At 48.2% G+C, this 13,269-nt stretch overlaps 2 protein-coding genes across 3 annotated transcripts in view; one reads left to right on the forward strand and one right to left on the reverse strand.

The window, feature by feature from the left end:
• CLDN7 (claudin 7) overlaps positions 1 to 1,459 on the forward strand; it is a 5,227-nt gene extending 3,768 nt beyond the window's left edge. Inside the window, exon 4 of the mRNA XM_014589082.1 lies at positions 800 to 1,459. Coding sequence (XP_014444568.1) covers positions 800 to 962 — 163 coding nt within the window. The 3' untranslated portion in view covers positions 963 to 1,459. The remainder of the gene's footprint in view (positions 1 to 799) is intronic.
• ELP5 (elongator acetyltransferase complex subunit 5) lies at positions 1,431 to 12,606 on the reverse strand. 2 transcript variants are annotated; one of them, XM_006151825.3, is made up of 8 exons: positions 12,507 to 12,606; positions 12,309 to 12,369; positions 12,142 to 12,222; positions 8,827 to 9,047; positions 3,834 to 4,015; positions 2,756 to 2,851; positions 2,515 to 2,615; positions 1,431 to 1,780 (listed from the first exon to the last, which is right to left on the reverse strand). In XM_006151825.3, exons 1-8 carry the CDS (start codon positions 12,550 to 12,552, stop codon positions 1,666 to 1,668), a joined length of 903 nt encoding a protein of 300 aa, XP_006151887.1. In that variant the 5' UTR covers positions 12,553 to 12,606; the 3' UTR covers positions 1,431 to 1,665. The 2 variants fall into 2 exon arrangements, with proteins under 2 accessions (XP_006151887.1, XP_014444567.1); XM_014589081.2 differs by lacking the exons at positions 12,309 to 12,369; positions 12,507 to 12,606 and having other exon boundaries at positions 12,075 to 12,201.
• Positions 12,607 to 13,269: the final 663 nt, after the last annotated feature.

Below are 13,269 nucleotides of genomic sequence, written 5' to 3' on the forward strand. Positions count from 1 at the left end.
TTTTTTTTTTTTTTTTTTTTTTTGAGAGGTTTTTGCTATAGTTTGCGTTTGCTCGCCAGATAGACAGAGAGGGACATAGAGACAGAAAGCGAGAAATCACCCCCCAGGGTGGATGGTCATGCCACAACCCCTTCTCCTCCATTCTCCTCTCGGGATCTTGGGCACGCACGCACACGCACCGGTTCCGGGACGTGAACCATGGTCGACTACGTGGGAGTCCAACAACATAGCCATTACGCTAACAGCTGGTTCCCGCCCCTTCTTTTTTAAAAGAATTATTTCACTTTATTTATTAATTTTTTATTTTTTGGAGAGGTTTTTGCTATAGGGTGCATGAGCTCGCCAGACAGACAGAGACAGAGAGACAGAAAGTGAGAAATCACCGCCCAGGGGGGATGGCCACGCTGCAATCCCTTCTCCTCCCTTCTCCTCTCGGGATCTTGGGCACGCACACACACGCGCCTGGTGTGAGTTTAAGCCACGGGGTCCAGAACTTGAACCGCGGTCGACTACGTGGGAGTCCAGTAACATAGCCATTATGCTAACTGCTGGTCCCACTTTATTTATTTTAATATGAGGGACAGAATGAGAAGGAAAGGGGGGGGTGAAGTGTGAAAATAAGCCAGCAGGTTTGGAATTCACACTGCGGTCAGCCATGTGTCAGTCCAGTGCCCTTAACCACTATGCCATCTGCGGCCCCAGGATCCCTAACTCCTAAGGAGACAGGCCTGGGGTCATAGGATAGGGAGGAGAGCAGAAACAGGCCAGGGGTTCTGACCCTAATCTCTTCTGTTCACAGGTACGAGTTTGGCCCTGCCATCTTTATTGGCTGGGCAGGGTCTGCTCTGGTTCTCCTGGGAGGTGCACTACTCTCTTGCTCCTGTCCTGGGAGTGAGAGCAAAAGTGGGTACCGGGCACCCCGCTCCTACCCCAAGCCTAACTCTGCCAAGGAGTACGTGTGAGCTGGGATCCCCGTGACGCAGCCAGATGGGCTATGGCTGTGCCCAGGTGCCTGAAGGGACTTTGGGGCAGAGAGCTCAGCCTGTGGGCAGGGTGCAGGACAAAGGCCTCCTGGTCACTCCATCTCTGCACACCATGTACAGTTCTCTGGGGGGTTGGGCAGGGGAGACAAAACGGGGAGGGTGTGTTTTTGTACAGTAATAAAAAATGTTTTGGAAAGTAGGTGTTTTTTTCCCTTTAGGGTCTCTGCTTTTGTCCAACCGAGATCTTTACAGGGAATATGGAACCCAAAGTGCACCTACTTTTAGTTAAAAAGAGAGTACTGGGGGGTGCTCGACTGTCCCTGCCTCCCATTTCATTTTCCCCATTATTTTGGCTCCAGTCTCAGCTGATGTAAATACTCGCATGCTTGGCTTCTCTCATCCGCCCCCACTCAGCCCTCAGCTCTTAAATAACTACCAAAGAGTTTCTTTTTCAATAAAAAAAATATTTTATTAGGCATGGGGGTGGTTCCAGTCTCATTGTATTCCCTCATTCCATAGCTTCCTGATCAGAAGCTGTGGCCTCGCTCACAGGCCCGGGCCTCCACAGACACAGGGTCAAACGGGGTAGGGACAGGGTAAGGCCAACACAGCAGAACGATGGTTCCAGGCTCACGGTCTTTCCCTTCCCCCTGCAACTAAAAGTCTAGTCAAGTCTGTCCAGTCAAATATCTAGGTCATCATCCGGGTCTTCTTGATCCAGATCGTCGTAAGCATCTGGCTCAGAGAAGATGTGGCTGGAAGCTGGGCCTGGCCTGCGGTGCAGCAGAGCCTGCTGTCTGAGGAGGGAAGAATTGGTGCTGGTGAGCAGGGTACCAGGGGTCGGGTCTGCATGCCCTCTTCAGGTGAGTCACTCTCACTCAGACAACTTTCTTAGGCCTGTGTCATTTTCTCAGCCCAAGTCCTTTTCTCTCCCATCCAAGTACTAACCAGGCCCAACTCTGCTTAGCTTCTGAGCTCAGATGGGGTTGGGCACATTCAGGTGATTTGGTGTCAGACCCAAGCCCCTTTCCTGACCCCACATTTAGTTCGTGCTGACGCTCCACCTGGTACTGGAATGCATGCTCTTGTAGAGCTTTAACGGTCCTGTGAGCTCTTAGCAGCTTGAGGGCACGGATCCTGCCAGTCTTGCTTCACCCACCCACACACTGGGCACAAAACAGCAGGCATCTACTAAGCCCTTGTTAACCAGCCTTTGCCACACCCATAGAGCTTCCTGTCCTACTGTTGCCTGGAGACAGGGCCATCTCCCCAGGGTCTGGTCAGGCCGGCCCAGGCCCAGATTGCTGTAGAAACAGTGGGAATGGGACGTAAGGCTTTAGTGGAGAGGGACATATGGGGTGTCGGCCCCTGTGGGTATATGGGTGGGCAGAGCACCACTCCCTGGACTCTAGAGATGGACTTCAGCCCCTATAAAGTCTGAGAAGTTAACCAATAACCTGCTGCGGCCCCACCTCTCTGGCCCAGATGCTGGGCTCTACACAGCCAGCCAGCACCCAGGACCCAACCTTACTTTTCAGAGCTGAACTGGAAAGGCAGAGTCAGGCTGTCTCTGGCTTCTCTCTCCTTCTCGGACAAGTGAAGGTTAAAGGTCAAATGAGCCATAGGATCCACCTGTAGGTACAAAGGATGCTGTAACTGTCACCCAGCCCAGGTGCCCAGCCCCATACCAACCCAACCTCTGAGGTTTTTACTCTCTTTTTGCCAGACCCTAAGCTCCCTTCTCTTGTTCCGGCCCCGGCACCCTTAGATACCAAGTGTGTGTGAGGATCTGGATGCAGCTGGGACTCTAGGAGGGGGCCCTCTTGAAGATCCAGGCTGAAGTCAGGAAGGATGGAGAACCAGTGAGTCTGGGGAGAAGAAAGGAGAGTTCGAAGGTTTTTTCCCATCTTACTGAATAAACTAGAGAGCATTCAGGACCTCATTCCTTCAGTCCCCAATCGCCTATGTAGTGGGCTGCTTTTTGCCCCTGCCCTCACTCCTAACCCCTCCTTTAAGTCTGTGTTCTTGTTCTTCCTCCTAGTAGCCACCACTTGTCTTTTTAAAACCCTTTTCCATTTCCTGGAAGACAGTACCTTTCATTGGTTAAACTCTCAGGCTCTGAGTCAGGCAATCTTTTATTTATTTATTTTTTATGGTTCTTCCTTCCCCCTTTTCATTTTTTTAAAATTGCCATAGGGTGTGTGTACTCACTGGAGAGTGAGCAAGAGCGCCCCTCCCTCCCCCAAACAGGGCAATTTCACTGCAATCTCTCTTCCTCTACTCCTTCCTCCTATGGTGACTTTGGGCATGTCCGCACAGGTGCACCGTGTGTTTTTTTCAAGCTGTCATGGCTGGCTTAAGCCAGGCAATCCTGAATTCAAATCCTGACTCTGTCACTTGTTCTTCATAACCTTGGAAAAACACTTAAATTCAAACCTCCCTGCACTAGTTTCCCAGCCTGCAGAATGGGGCTAATAAAACAATCACCTTGTAGGGTAGCTGTGATTAAACAAGGTAAATGACAGGACACACAGGGAAGCCGTCAATCACACATTGTCTGTTTTTAAAGTTTTGCTATAGATGTGTGTGCTTATCTGAGACAGACAGAGGGGAAGTGAGCAATCAGCCCCCTGAGGGGATGGTCACACTACAAGTCCCTTTTCCATTCTCCTTTTGGGCACACATGCACAGTGTCATTTTCAAGCCACTGGGTCTAAGACTAGAACTGTGGGATCCAGCCGCCTTAACCTCCACGCCACCTGCTGGCCCAACACACCAGCCTTTTTATTGCTCCTATCCTGCCACCCCTCTCTGATCCCATCTCCAGGCCTCCCATTTTTTTCTCTTGACCTTATTAGTTGGGCGCTGTTGGGGCCTCCGATGAAGGACGTGGGCCGAGGCCTGGCCCGCTGTACCACCCAAGGTCACTTCAGCCTGAGCTAAGCTGCTCAGTGCTCCCACAGGGCCTGGGCCATGAAGCTCTTCATGTAGCAGGCCCAGCACATGCACCTGTTCCGCTGGAGTGCTGGCACCTGGAGGAGGACAAGAACAGTCAGGTGCAGGGGACAGATGGTGTAGTGGTAAAATGCAATGGTCAGTGAGGCAATCCCATTCCTGGTTAGAGTCTGGAGACCTTGAGTACACCAGGCACACGGCTTGTCCCCACGATACTGGCTGGCTGAGGGCTGGGACGGATCCCAGCATCAAGAACCAAGTGGGGGTGCTTTTTCTTTTGCTGTCTTATGGAAGAAATAAACTAAAAGAAATGTAGGGCATAAAGACAGTCTGGAACGTTCAGGTGGAGGCCCAGGAGGAAACAGTAAAGAGAAAAGGAAGGACCATGTTCCATCACAACTGTCACAACCCTGACGTGGCCTGTCTTAACTCTGCTGCTCTGAGCCTCTTCCAGGCAAACCTAATACATTGCTTTTATTCCACTGTAAATCTGACCAAGGCACTGCTCTGACTTCAGTCCTGAAGCAGTTAGCTCCTAGCTCCTCATGGCCTTCAGGATGGAATGAACATGTTCAGCTTCTGGTGTCTATCAACTTTCTAGTCTTCTCTCTTTCACAATGAACTACTTCCAATTTTTTGAACTTGCCAAGCTCTTAGTAAATGTCTGATTCCACTTGGGGAACAATTACAGAGCTCCACGTATTGCACTAAACACTTAGTGAATTTTATCTTTACAAAGATCAGCATTTTTTGAACTGAAGTTTGCTGATATTTGACATTTCTGACCTTTAAAAATGCAACCTTGGGGACCAAGTTGCAGTTGGTGTAATGGTCATGTTCCCAGACTCCCATGTAGTTGACTGCTTTTTGAGTCCCAGACCCAGCGGCTTAAACTCACACCAGGCACATGTGCATATGTGCCCAAGATCCCAAGAGAAGAATGGAGAAGGGATTGCAGCATGGCCATCGTCTCTGGGGGGTGACTTCTCACTGTCTCTCTCTCTTTGGCAAGTGCAGTGCCAGGAGGGGCCTGAAGGCTGCATAGCCAGAGAGCATTCAGGACCGTACTCCTTCAGTCTCCAATCACCTATGTAGCAGGCTGCCTTTTGCCCCTGCCCTCACTCCTAACCCCTCCTCTAAGTCTCTCTGTGCTATTGTTCCTCCTCTTAGCAGCCACCACTGCTCTTTTCAAAATCCTTTTCCAGGACCATCAGATGGCATAGCGATTAGGTCTCTGGACTCCCAGATGGCTGACCCAGTGGCTTAAAACTCACACTGGGCATGTGCTTGTACCCAAGATCCCAGAAGGAGAAGGGATTGATTGTAGCATGGCCATCCCTCCCCCAGGGATGATTTCTCACCTTCCCTCTCACTGTCTCTGTCTCTCTCTCCAGGAAGTGCATATATCCTAAGGCAAAAACCTCTTAAAAAAACAAACAAGGGACCAGCAGTTGGCATAATGGCTATGTCACTGGACTCCCATGTAGTTGACTACGATTAGAGTCCTGGATCTGGTGGCTTAAACGCATGTCGGGCGCGTGTGCATGCATGCCCAAAATCCTAAGAGGAGAATGGAGGAGAAGGGATTGCGGGGTGGCCATCTCCCCGGGGGGTGATTTCTCGTTTTCTCTCTGTCTTTCTGGCGAGCACACATGCCCTATAGCAAAAACCTCTCTTTAAAAAAAAAAATGGGGCCAGCAGATGGCATGGTGGTTAAGGCACTGGACACTCCCACATACAAACCATGGTTCGAATCCCAGACCTGGTGGCTTGCTTTCTGACTTTCTGTTTTTCTGTGTGTCTGTTTTTCTCTGGTCAAATGAAAATAAATGAATGAATAAATTAAAATTAAAAATCAAACCAACAGAAAACTCCTTTCCATTTCCTGGAAGACAGTACCTTTCACTGGTTAAGCTCTCAGGCTCTGAGTCAGGCAATCTTTTATTTATTTATTTTCCTCTGCCCTTTTTTTTTTTTTTTTAAATTGCCATAGGGTGTGCGCACGCACTAGAGAGTGAGCAAGAGCTGCTTGCCCTCCCCTAAGCAGGGCAGTCTCGCTGCAATCCCTCTTCCTCCTGGCGGCCTGCTCTCTCACCTTCTCTCTCTGGTGAGCATGTGTGCCCTGTAGCAAATTTTAAAATAATGATAAATAAATTAAATAATTTTTTTTTTTAAAGTCTCTCTCTTGGGACCAGCAGATGGTGCAATAGTTATGACGCTGGATTCCCACACAGTTGACTACAGTTCGAGTCCCAGACCCAGCGGCTTAACCTCACGCCAGGTGCGTGTGTGTGCATGCCCAAATCCCAAGAGGAGAGTGGAAGAGACTGTGATGTGGTCATACCCTGGGAGGTGATTTTTCACTCTGTCTCTCTCCATACACTCAATGTGCCCTGCAGGAGAAAAAAAAAAAAAAGGCAAAAAATCCATTCTCGTAAACGCAGTACACATCAGGGGTAGTCTTTTCCTTCATCTTTAAAGAGCATTTATTTGTCTACTTTCTGTTGTGATTTTCAGGTTGCCGGGTCCAATACACCACTTGGCCATATGGGAATCTAGCACCTTAACCACAATGCCACCTGCTGGCCAGTAGTTTTTTTGGAGGGGAGAGATTTTTGCTGTAGGGCACATGTGCTAGCCATAGAGATAAGACAGAAAGCAAGAAATCACCGCCCTGGGGAATGGCCATGCAGCAATCCCTTCTCCGTTTTCCTCCTGGGATCTTGGGATTGGGCATGGATGCACATATACTGATGTGAGTTTGAAATTACAAGGTCCGGGACTCACACTGGCAGTTAGCCATATGGGAGTCCAATGATGTAACTGCTATGCCATCTGCTGGACCTAGGGGCAGCCTTTTTTTTCTTTTTTTTAAATCTTTATAGAGTTTTTACTTTTTTTTTTTTTTGAGAGATCTTTGTTATAGGGTGTGTGTGCTCACTGTAGAGAAAGAGAAATAGAAAGCAAGAAATCACCCCTCAGGGGAGACGGCCACTGCAATCTCTTCTCCTCCATTCTCCTCTTAGACACACATGCCTGCTACGTAGGTGATTGGGGACTGAAGACATGCAGTCCTAAATGCTCTCTGGCTATGCAGCCTGCAGGCCCAACCTGAACTTTAAGCAGCCAAGTTCAGGATTTGAACCGTAGTCCATCAACTACGTGGGAGTCCAGCCACATAATTATCACGCCATCTGGGGTCTCCCTCAGGAGTAGTCTTAAAATATCCTGTCAGTCCGAATTTGCTTGGCTGATCCTTAGCTCGTCAAGACAATTTCTTCCTTAAGTTACCCAAAGCACGTCCCTATGTCATGGCCCTTATCTGACGATCTCTAAAACTGCATGTTTACTTGTCTATATCATGTATGGGACTTTGAACTCCTGGAAGGCAAGGACTCAACTTTATCTTTCCATTATCTGGAATTACACTTGACATATTTTGTGTTTGTAACATTTGCTGAATAAACAAATGAAATGAATGAGTGAAAAAAAACTTGAGGGCCAGCCTGTGGTGTGGTGGTTAAGGTGGCTGGATCCCACATGGCTATGTGGTTTGAGGCCTAGACCTGGTGGCTTGAGAAAAACATGGCAGAAGCACGTATGTGCGTGCTCAAAATCCTGAGAGAAGAACGGAGGAAAAGGGATAGTGGCATGACCATCTCCCCTGGGGGAAAACTTCTCATTCCCGCCCTCACACCCTCACTCCCATATCTCTTGGAGTACGTTCCCTATAGCAAATTAAAAAAAACTTGAAAGATGAGGCACAGTAGCATGAGCTAGAGACACTGCTGTTCCACAGGTGGATACCGCACGGGAGGCCCAGGTTCAATTCCTGGCCCACCCTGTAAATATTTAGGTGTGGTGATGTGCACCTGTAGTCCCAGCCACTCGGAAGGTTGAGGAAGGATGACCGTGATGTAGTAAGAATCTATGTGAAAATAACAACACACATATGTGCACACATGAAAGATGAAGGAAAAAAATGACTGGTGGGTAATATCATGAAAAATTAAAAAAAAAACACAAAAAACGGGGAGGGGGCCCAGCTGTTAGTGTAATGGCTATGTCACTGGACTCCCATGTAGTTGACCGCGGTTCATGTCCCAGACCCGGTGGCTTAAAACTCACGCTGGGCACGTGCGTGCCCAAGATCCCGAGAGGAGAACGGAGGAGAAGGGATTGCGGCATGGTCGTCCCCACTGCGGGGTGATTTCTCACTTTCTGTTTCTCTGTCTCTGTCTGGCAAGCGCACGCGCCCTATAGCAAAAAAAAACCTCTCCAAAAAACAAACAAACAAAAAAAAACCAGGGACCAGCAGATGGGATAGTGGTTACGTCACTGGACTCCCTCCCACATGGCCAACCATGGCTCCAGTCCTGAACCTAGTGGCTTAAAACTCACACTGGGCATATGTGCACGCATGTCCGAGATCCCTGGAGAAGGGATTCTGGGATGGCCATTCCCCCAGGGAAGTGACTTCACACTTTCCCTCTGTTTGTATCTTCCTCTTTGACAAGCACATGCACTCTATGACGAAAACTCTAAAAAAAAAAACAAAACACCACACACAACAAAAAAGTAAAAAACTAAAGAAAAGGGCTGGCAAATGGCATGGTGGTTAAGAGCACTGGATTCCTATATGGCCAACTGCAGTTCGAGTCCCGGACCTGGTGGCTTGCTTTCTCACTTTCCCTTTCTTTCTCTGGTCAAATTAAAAATAATAACAAATGGAAATTTTTAAAAAAGTAAATTAAAAAAAATGTTAAAGAGATGAAAAAAGGTCTTAGTAGAAATCTCTTAAGTTTTCTTTTTAGGGTGAAATGGAAAGAGCCACATTCCTTGGCAGAGGAAAACGTGTAAGGGGAAGCACACAAAGAAAAGGTCTCACCAGGGCAGGAGCCCTGAGGGCTCAGAGTGTGCAGGGTCTGGCAGAGTGTGGTGCAGGGAAGGTGAAGTAATAGCCAGCTGAGTGAATCAAGAGCAATGGTGGCAGGGCCAGGAGCTGTCCTCCTACACACGGCTCTCAAGGCTGCCAGGGGTCCTGCAGGAAAGGCCTCCCCAGTTTTTGACCAGTTGAGAGGGTCTCTGAAGAAATCATGGTACACCACCCTGCAAAGAGAAAATAGGAGAAAATATGATACTGTTCCTTTCTAACCTCAAATATCATCCTCTAATCTTTTTTCTTTTTTTGAAAAAATTGACAGGGGGGCTAGCAGGGTGCTAGACATTCCCACATAGCTGACCACGGTTCAAGTCCTGGACCTGGTAGCGTGCTTTCTCACTTTCCTTCTTTCTGTGTGTCTGTCTTTCTCTGGTGAAATTAAGATAAATGAACTAATAAAGAAATTCTTAAAAAAAAAAAAAAAAGTGACAGGACTAGCAGTTGGCGTAACGGCTATGTTTTTGCACTCCCATGTAGTTGACTATGATTCGAGTCCCGGACCTGGTGGCTTAAACTCATGCCAAGTGCGTGCATCCCCAAGATCCTAAGAGGAGTATGAAGGAGAAGGGACTGCGGTGTGGCCATCCCTTCCCCCGGGGGGGTGATTTCTCGCTTTCGGTCTGTCTTCCTGGCAAGCACATATGCCCTACGGCCAAAACCTCTCCAAAAAAAAAAAAAAAGAATTATATTATTTCCCTTTATTTATTTTTTTTTTTTTTTAATTTGACCAAAGAGGGACAGAGTGAGAGTGAAACTAAGTGTGTGTGTGTGTGAGAGAGAGAGAGAGAGAGAGAGAGAGAGAGAGAGAGAAAGCAAGAAAGCAAGCTGCCAGGTTTGGGACTCGAACTGCATTCAGCCATATTGGGGAGTCCAACACCCCTAGCTATGCAACCTGCCGGCTCCTCATCCTCTAATCCTTACAGCTGTTTCCTTGATTTTCACTAATATCCTAAATACAGGAAGCATCCCTAATCCAAACATCCAAAATCTAGCTCCAAGACTAACTTTGTTCCCTGTGTATGGTCACCTAACTGAAAAATTACTTAGATGACTTCTACATTTATGAAAGAGGGATGTCAACTTCTTGACACCTGGCACAGTGCCCAGCACATACCAAATGCTTGATAAGTGTTAGCTATCACCATTATAATTTTTGCTGAACGGTACCTAAAATTTATTATTCTCTGGATGGATAAAGAGAAAGTAGAGAACTGGGACATGGTTCCTGCCTGTAGAATGCCTGAAAAAATGTCAAGAATTAACTAACTGCAGACAAAAGTGACAGCTCAGGAGAGGAAGTTTGGCATAAGCTACAGATTCTGGGAAAGCTTCATGGTTGCAGAATGCTTGTTTCCAGACATCTTTCTAAAAACCTTCTGATTCCCTAGTGAATGCCATCTAATACAGCACCACCTCTATCCCACAATGGATGATATAAAATTAGAGCTCAACAGACAGATGCAAACTATTATTAGTCACTGAGCTGCCCAGACTAGAAGTACAAAGCATTCTATTAATGGTTCTTAATCTCTACTAACCAGGCAGATTCAAGAACCATCTTATCTGAATTCTTTCTTCTATCTCACATCAGTTAATAAGACCCGGGAATTCTACCTATTAAGGTCCTTTTATATTTGTTCTGAACACTCCAACCTACTGCCGCTGCCTTAAGCCAGGCCTCTGTCACCTTATCTAAGATTTATTAGGGGAGGGCACAGGTCTGTCTCATTCACTGCTATGTCTCCAGTGCCCAGCACAGCCTCTGCTTTACAAGCTGTGTCCTGTTCCTAGATACCTAATGATTACTGCAATAGTCTTCACTCCTGATCTGTTTCCAGGCTGTGCCTTTCCAATCCATTCCCCATATGGCAGGGACTGGATTAGTGTTTCTTTCTTTTCTTTTCAAGAATTATTTAATTTTATTTATAATTATTATTAATTTGCTACACAGCATGTGCATTCACCAGAAAGAGACGAAGAGTGAGAGGGAAAGTGAGAAAGCAAGCTGCCAGGTCCAACTTGAACACGATCGGCCATGTTGGAGTCCAGTGCCTTAACCACTGCATCACCTGCTGGCCCCTGGACTAGTTTTTCTAAAAGGTACACATTGGGCCTCAGAAAAGCCATGACGCATTTTTGCATGTAAAAACAGAAAAGTACATCATAATTTTCCTGATGACCTAATATAATCACTCTCCCTCCAAATTTTTAGATGATTCCTCCATTGCCTTTATGATAACATCTAAACTTGTCATGATCTTTTTTTATTATTTTATTATTATTATTATTATTATTATTATGCTATATGTGTACTTGAAGAGACAGACAGACACAGTGAGAATGAAAGTAAGAAATCAACCCCCCAGGGGAGATGGTCACACAATCCCTTCTCCTCTTGGGATTTTAGGCACACACATGTGCCTGGTGAGATTTCCAAATTGTCAGCCCAGGACTTGAACTGTAGAGTTGGCTATGTGAGATATGATAATTTAACCTTCTGGGCCTTTTACAACCAGGTAACTCTACAGGCCTGACCTCAGACTATCTCAGGAAACTCTTCCACTCCCATGAATAGGTATGCCTTATCATACCTCCCTAAATTTGCACACGGTGTCTCTCAGTCTCTGAGACAGTTCCTCAACAGCTTGTAGGCTGTACTGATGCAAGTTTGGAATCCATATCTGAATCATGCACCAGATTCTTAATTACTCAAAAGACAGAACGTGCTTATTCTTATCCTCCAGGACAGCCTCTAATCCCTAAACTGTACTATCTGCTTTTTATTACTATTTCTGTTTCAACTTTTTTTTTTTGAGATTTTCACTGTAGGGCGCGTGCACTCGCCAGACAGACAGAGACATAGAGACAGAAAGCGAGAAATCACCCCCCAAGGGGGATGGTCACGCCGCAATCCCTTCTCCTCCATTCTCCTCTCGGGATCTTGGGCACGCACACGCGCCCGGCGTGAGTTTTAAGCCACCGGGTCCGGGACATGAACCGCGGTCGACTACGTGGGAGTCCAGCGACATAGCCATTACGCTAACTGCTGGTTCCCTGTTTCAACTTTTACAGTGTGCTTTCATTCAACAAATGGGCATCATTCACCATTACTCCTTCCAGGAGTCGAGAAATATTCATTCTATCAATGAATATTTAAGTAGCTGCCTTTACTACATACCAGGTCTTGCACTTACTTGTAGAGGATGTCCCTTAGCGACAGAGGTTCCACATCTAAGGAAATCGCCTCCAATTTGTACATACCGGCTGTTGATCTCGGGGTCAAAACCTTCACGAAACTCTTCCTCGCTCACTTCACAGCCCAGGACGTGGACTTGCTCCCCACTAAGTGAGATAAGAGGGCCGTGTCAAAGAGTGGGGTACAGACTCCCTTCCCAGGGCAGGGCGGGGAGACGCAGCGTGATACGCACCGCAGTGCAGATTTCTTGATAAGCACCTTCAGGAGACTGCGCCCCTCCCACTCCACAGAATCTGGGAACAAGGGACAGACAAACAGTGTGAAAATACTACAGTTTCCGCCGTCACGAACCGCTCGCGACTTCCACTCGTAGCCTATGATCCACAGCACCCTTCCTCTCCAAAAAACTTTCCCTAAGCCAGGGCCTCACCGCGAAGCAGCACCAGGCCGCCTAGGGCCAACAGCGACTCCAACATCCCCTACTTGCGTCGGGTCCCTACTCAGGCGCCCTCTGATGGCGTCACGGCCCTTGACCCGCCCCTCCGGCTAGGGGGGCGGGGCATGTGAGGATCCTCCCACCACTAAAACAGGGCAGTCTGGAATGAAAGGTGATCCTGTTCAAAATTCCCAGGCAGGGCTCGCACGGAAGGGTCCCTCCCTACCCTGGCGCGGAGACGTAGGAACTACGCCCTAGTCACATATTCACCAAGACGGGGGCAGGAAGAGCCGTTGGGGCAGTTGTCAGGGGGAGGGGTGAAGGCTACACGAGCCCCCTTGGAAGGTCCAACGTCGGCGGCAAGTGACGTCACGCCGCCCCACCTACGCCCTCTGAGGCGGAGCTTGCCCCCCGGACTCCACCCCGCGGCCTGTTTCCCCGCGCGTGCGCAACACTGCAGCCTTGTTCGGAGCGCGCAGATTTCCTTCTCCCTACTCCCATAGACCGAGTAGAGGGAGCATCAGTCCGGGTGAAGCGAATACACGTCACCACCGGAAGCAGTGTCAGAAGGGAAGAGGAGGGGGGAAGAAAGGAGGAGGGAGCCCTCAGGGCGGTAAAATGGCGCCTGTCAGAGTGGGAAATCCAGCTGCAGAGGCTGCAGCCCCGCTCTCCAGCGGCTAAAGGAACCCAGACCTCGGGGAGGGGGAGGCCGCTCCGGCTCTGCGCTCCGCGCCCCTCGGCTCCCCCCCCCCCCCCC

The sequence above is a fragment of the Tupaia chinensis genome, unplaced genomic scaffold, assembly GCF_000334495.1.
Source record: "Tupaia chinensis unplaced genomic scaffold, TupChi_1.0 Scaffold000330_1, whole genome shotgun sequence".
Lineage (NCBI taxonomy): Eukaryota > Metazoa > Chordata > Mammalia > Scandentia > Tupaiidae > Tupaia > Tupaia belangeri.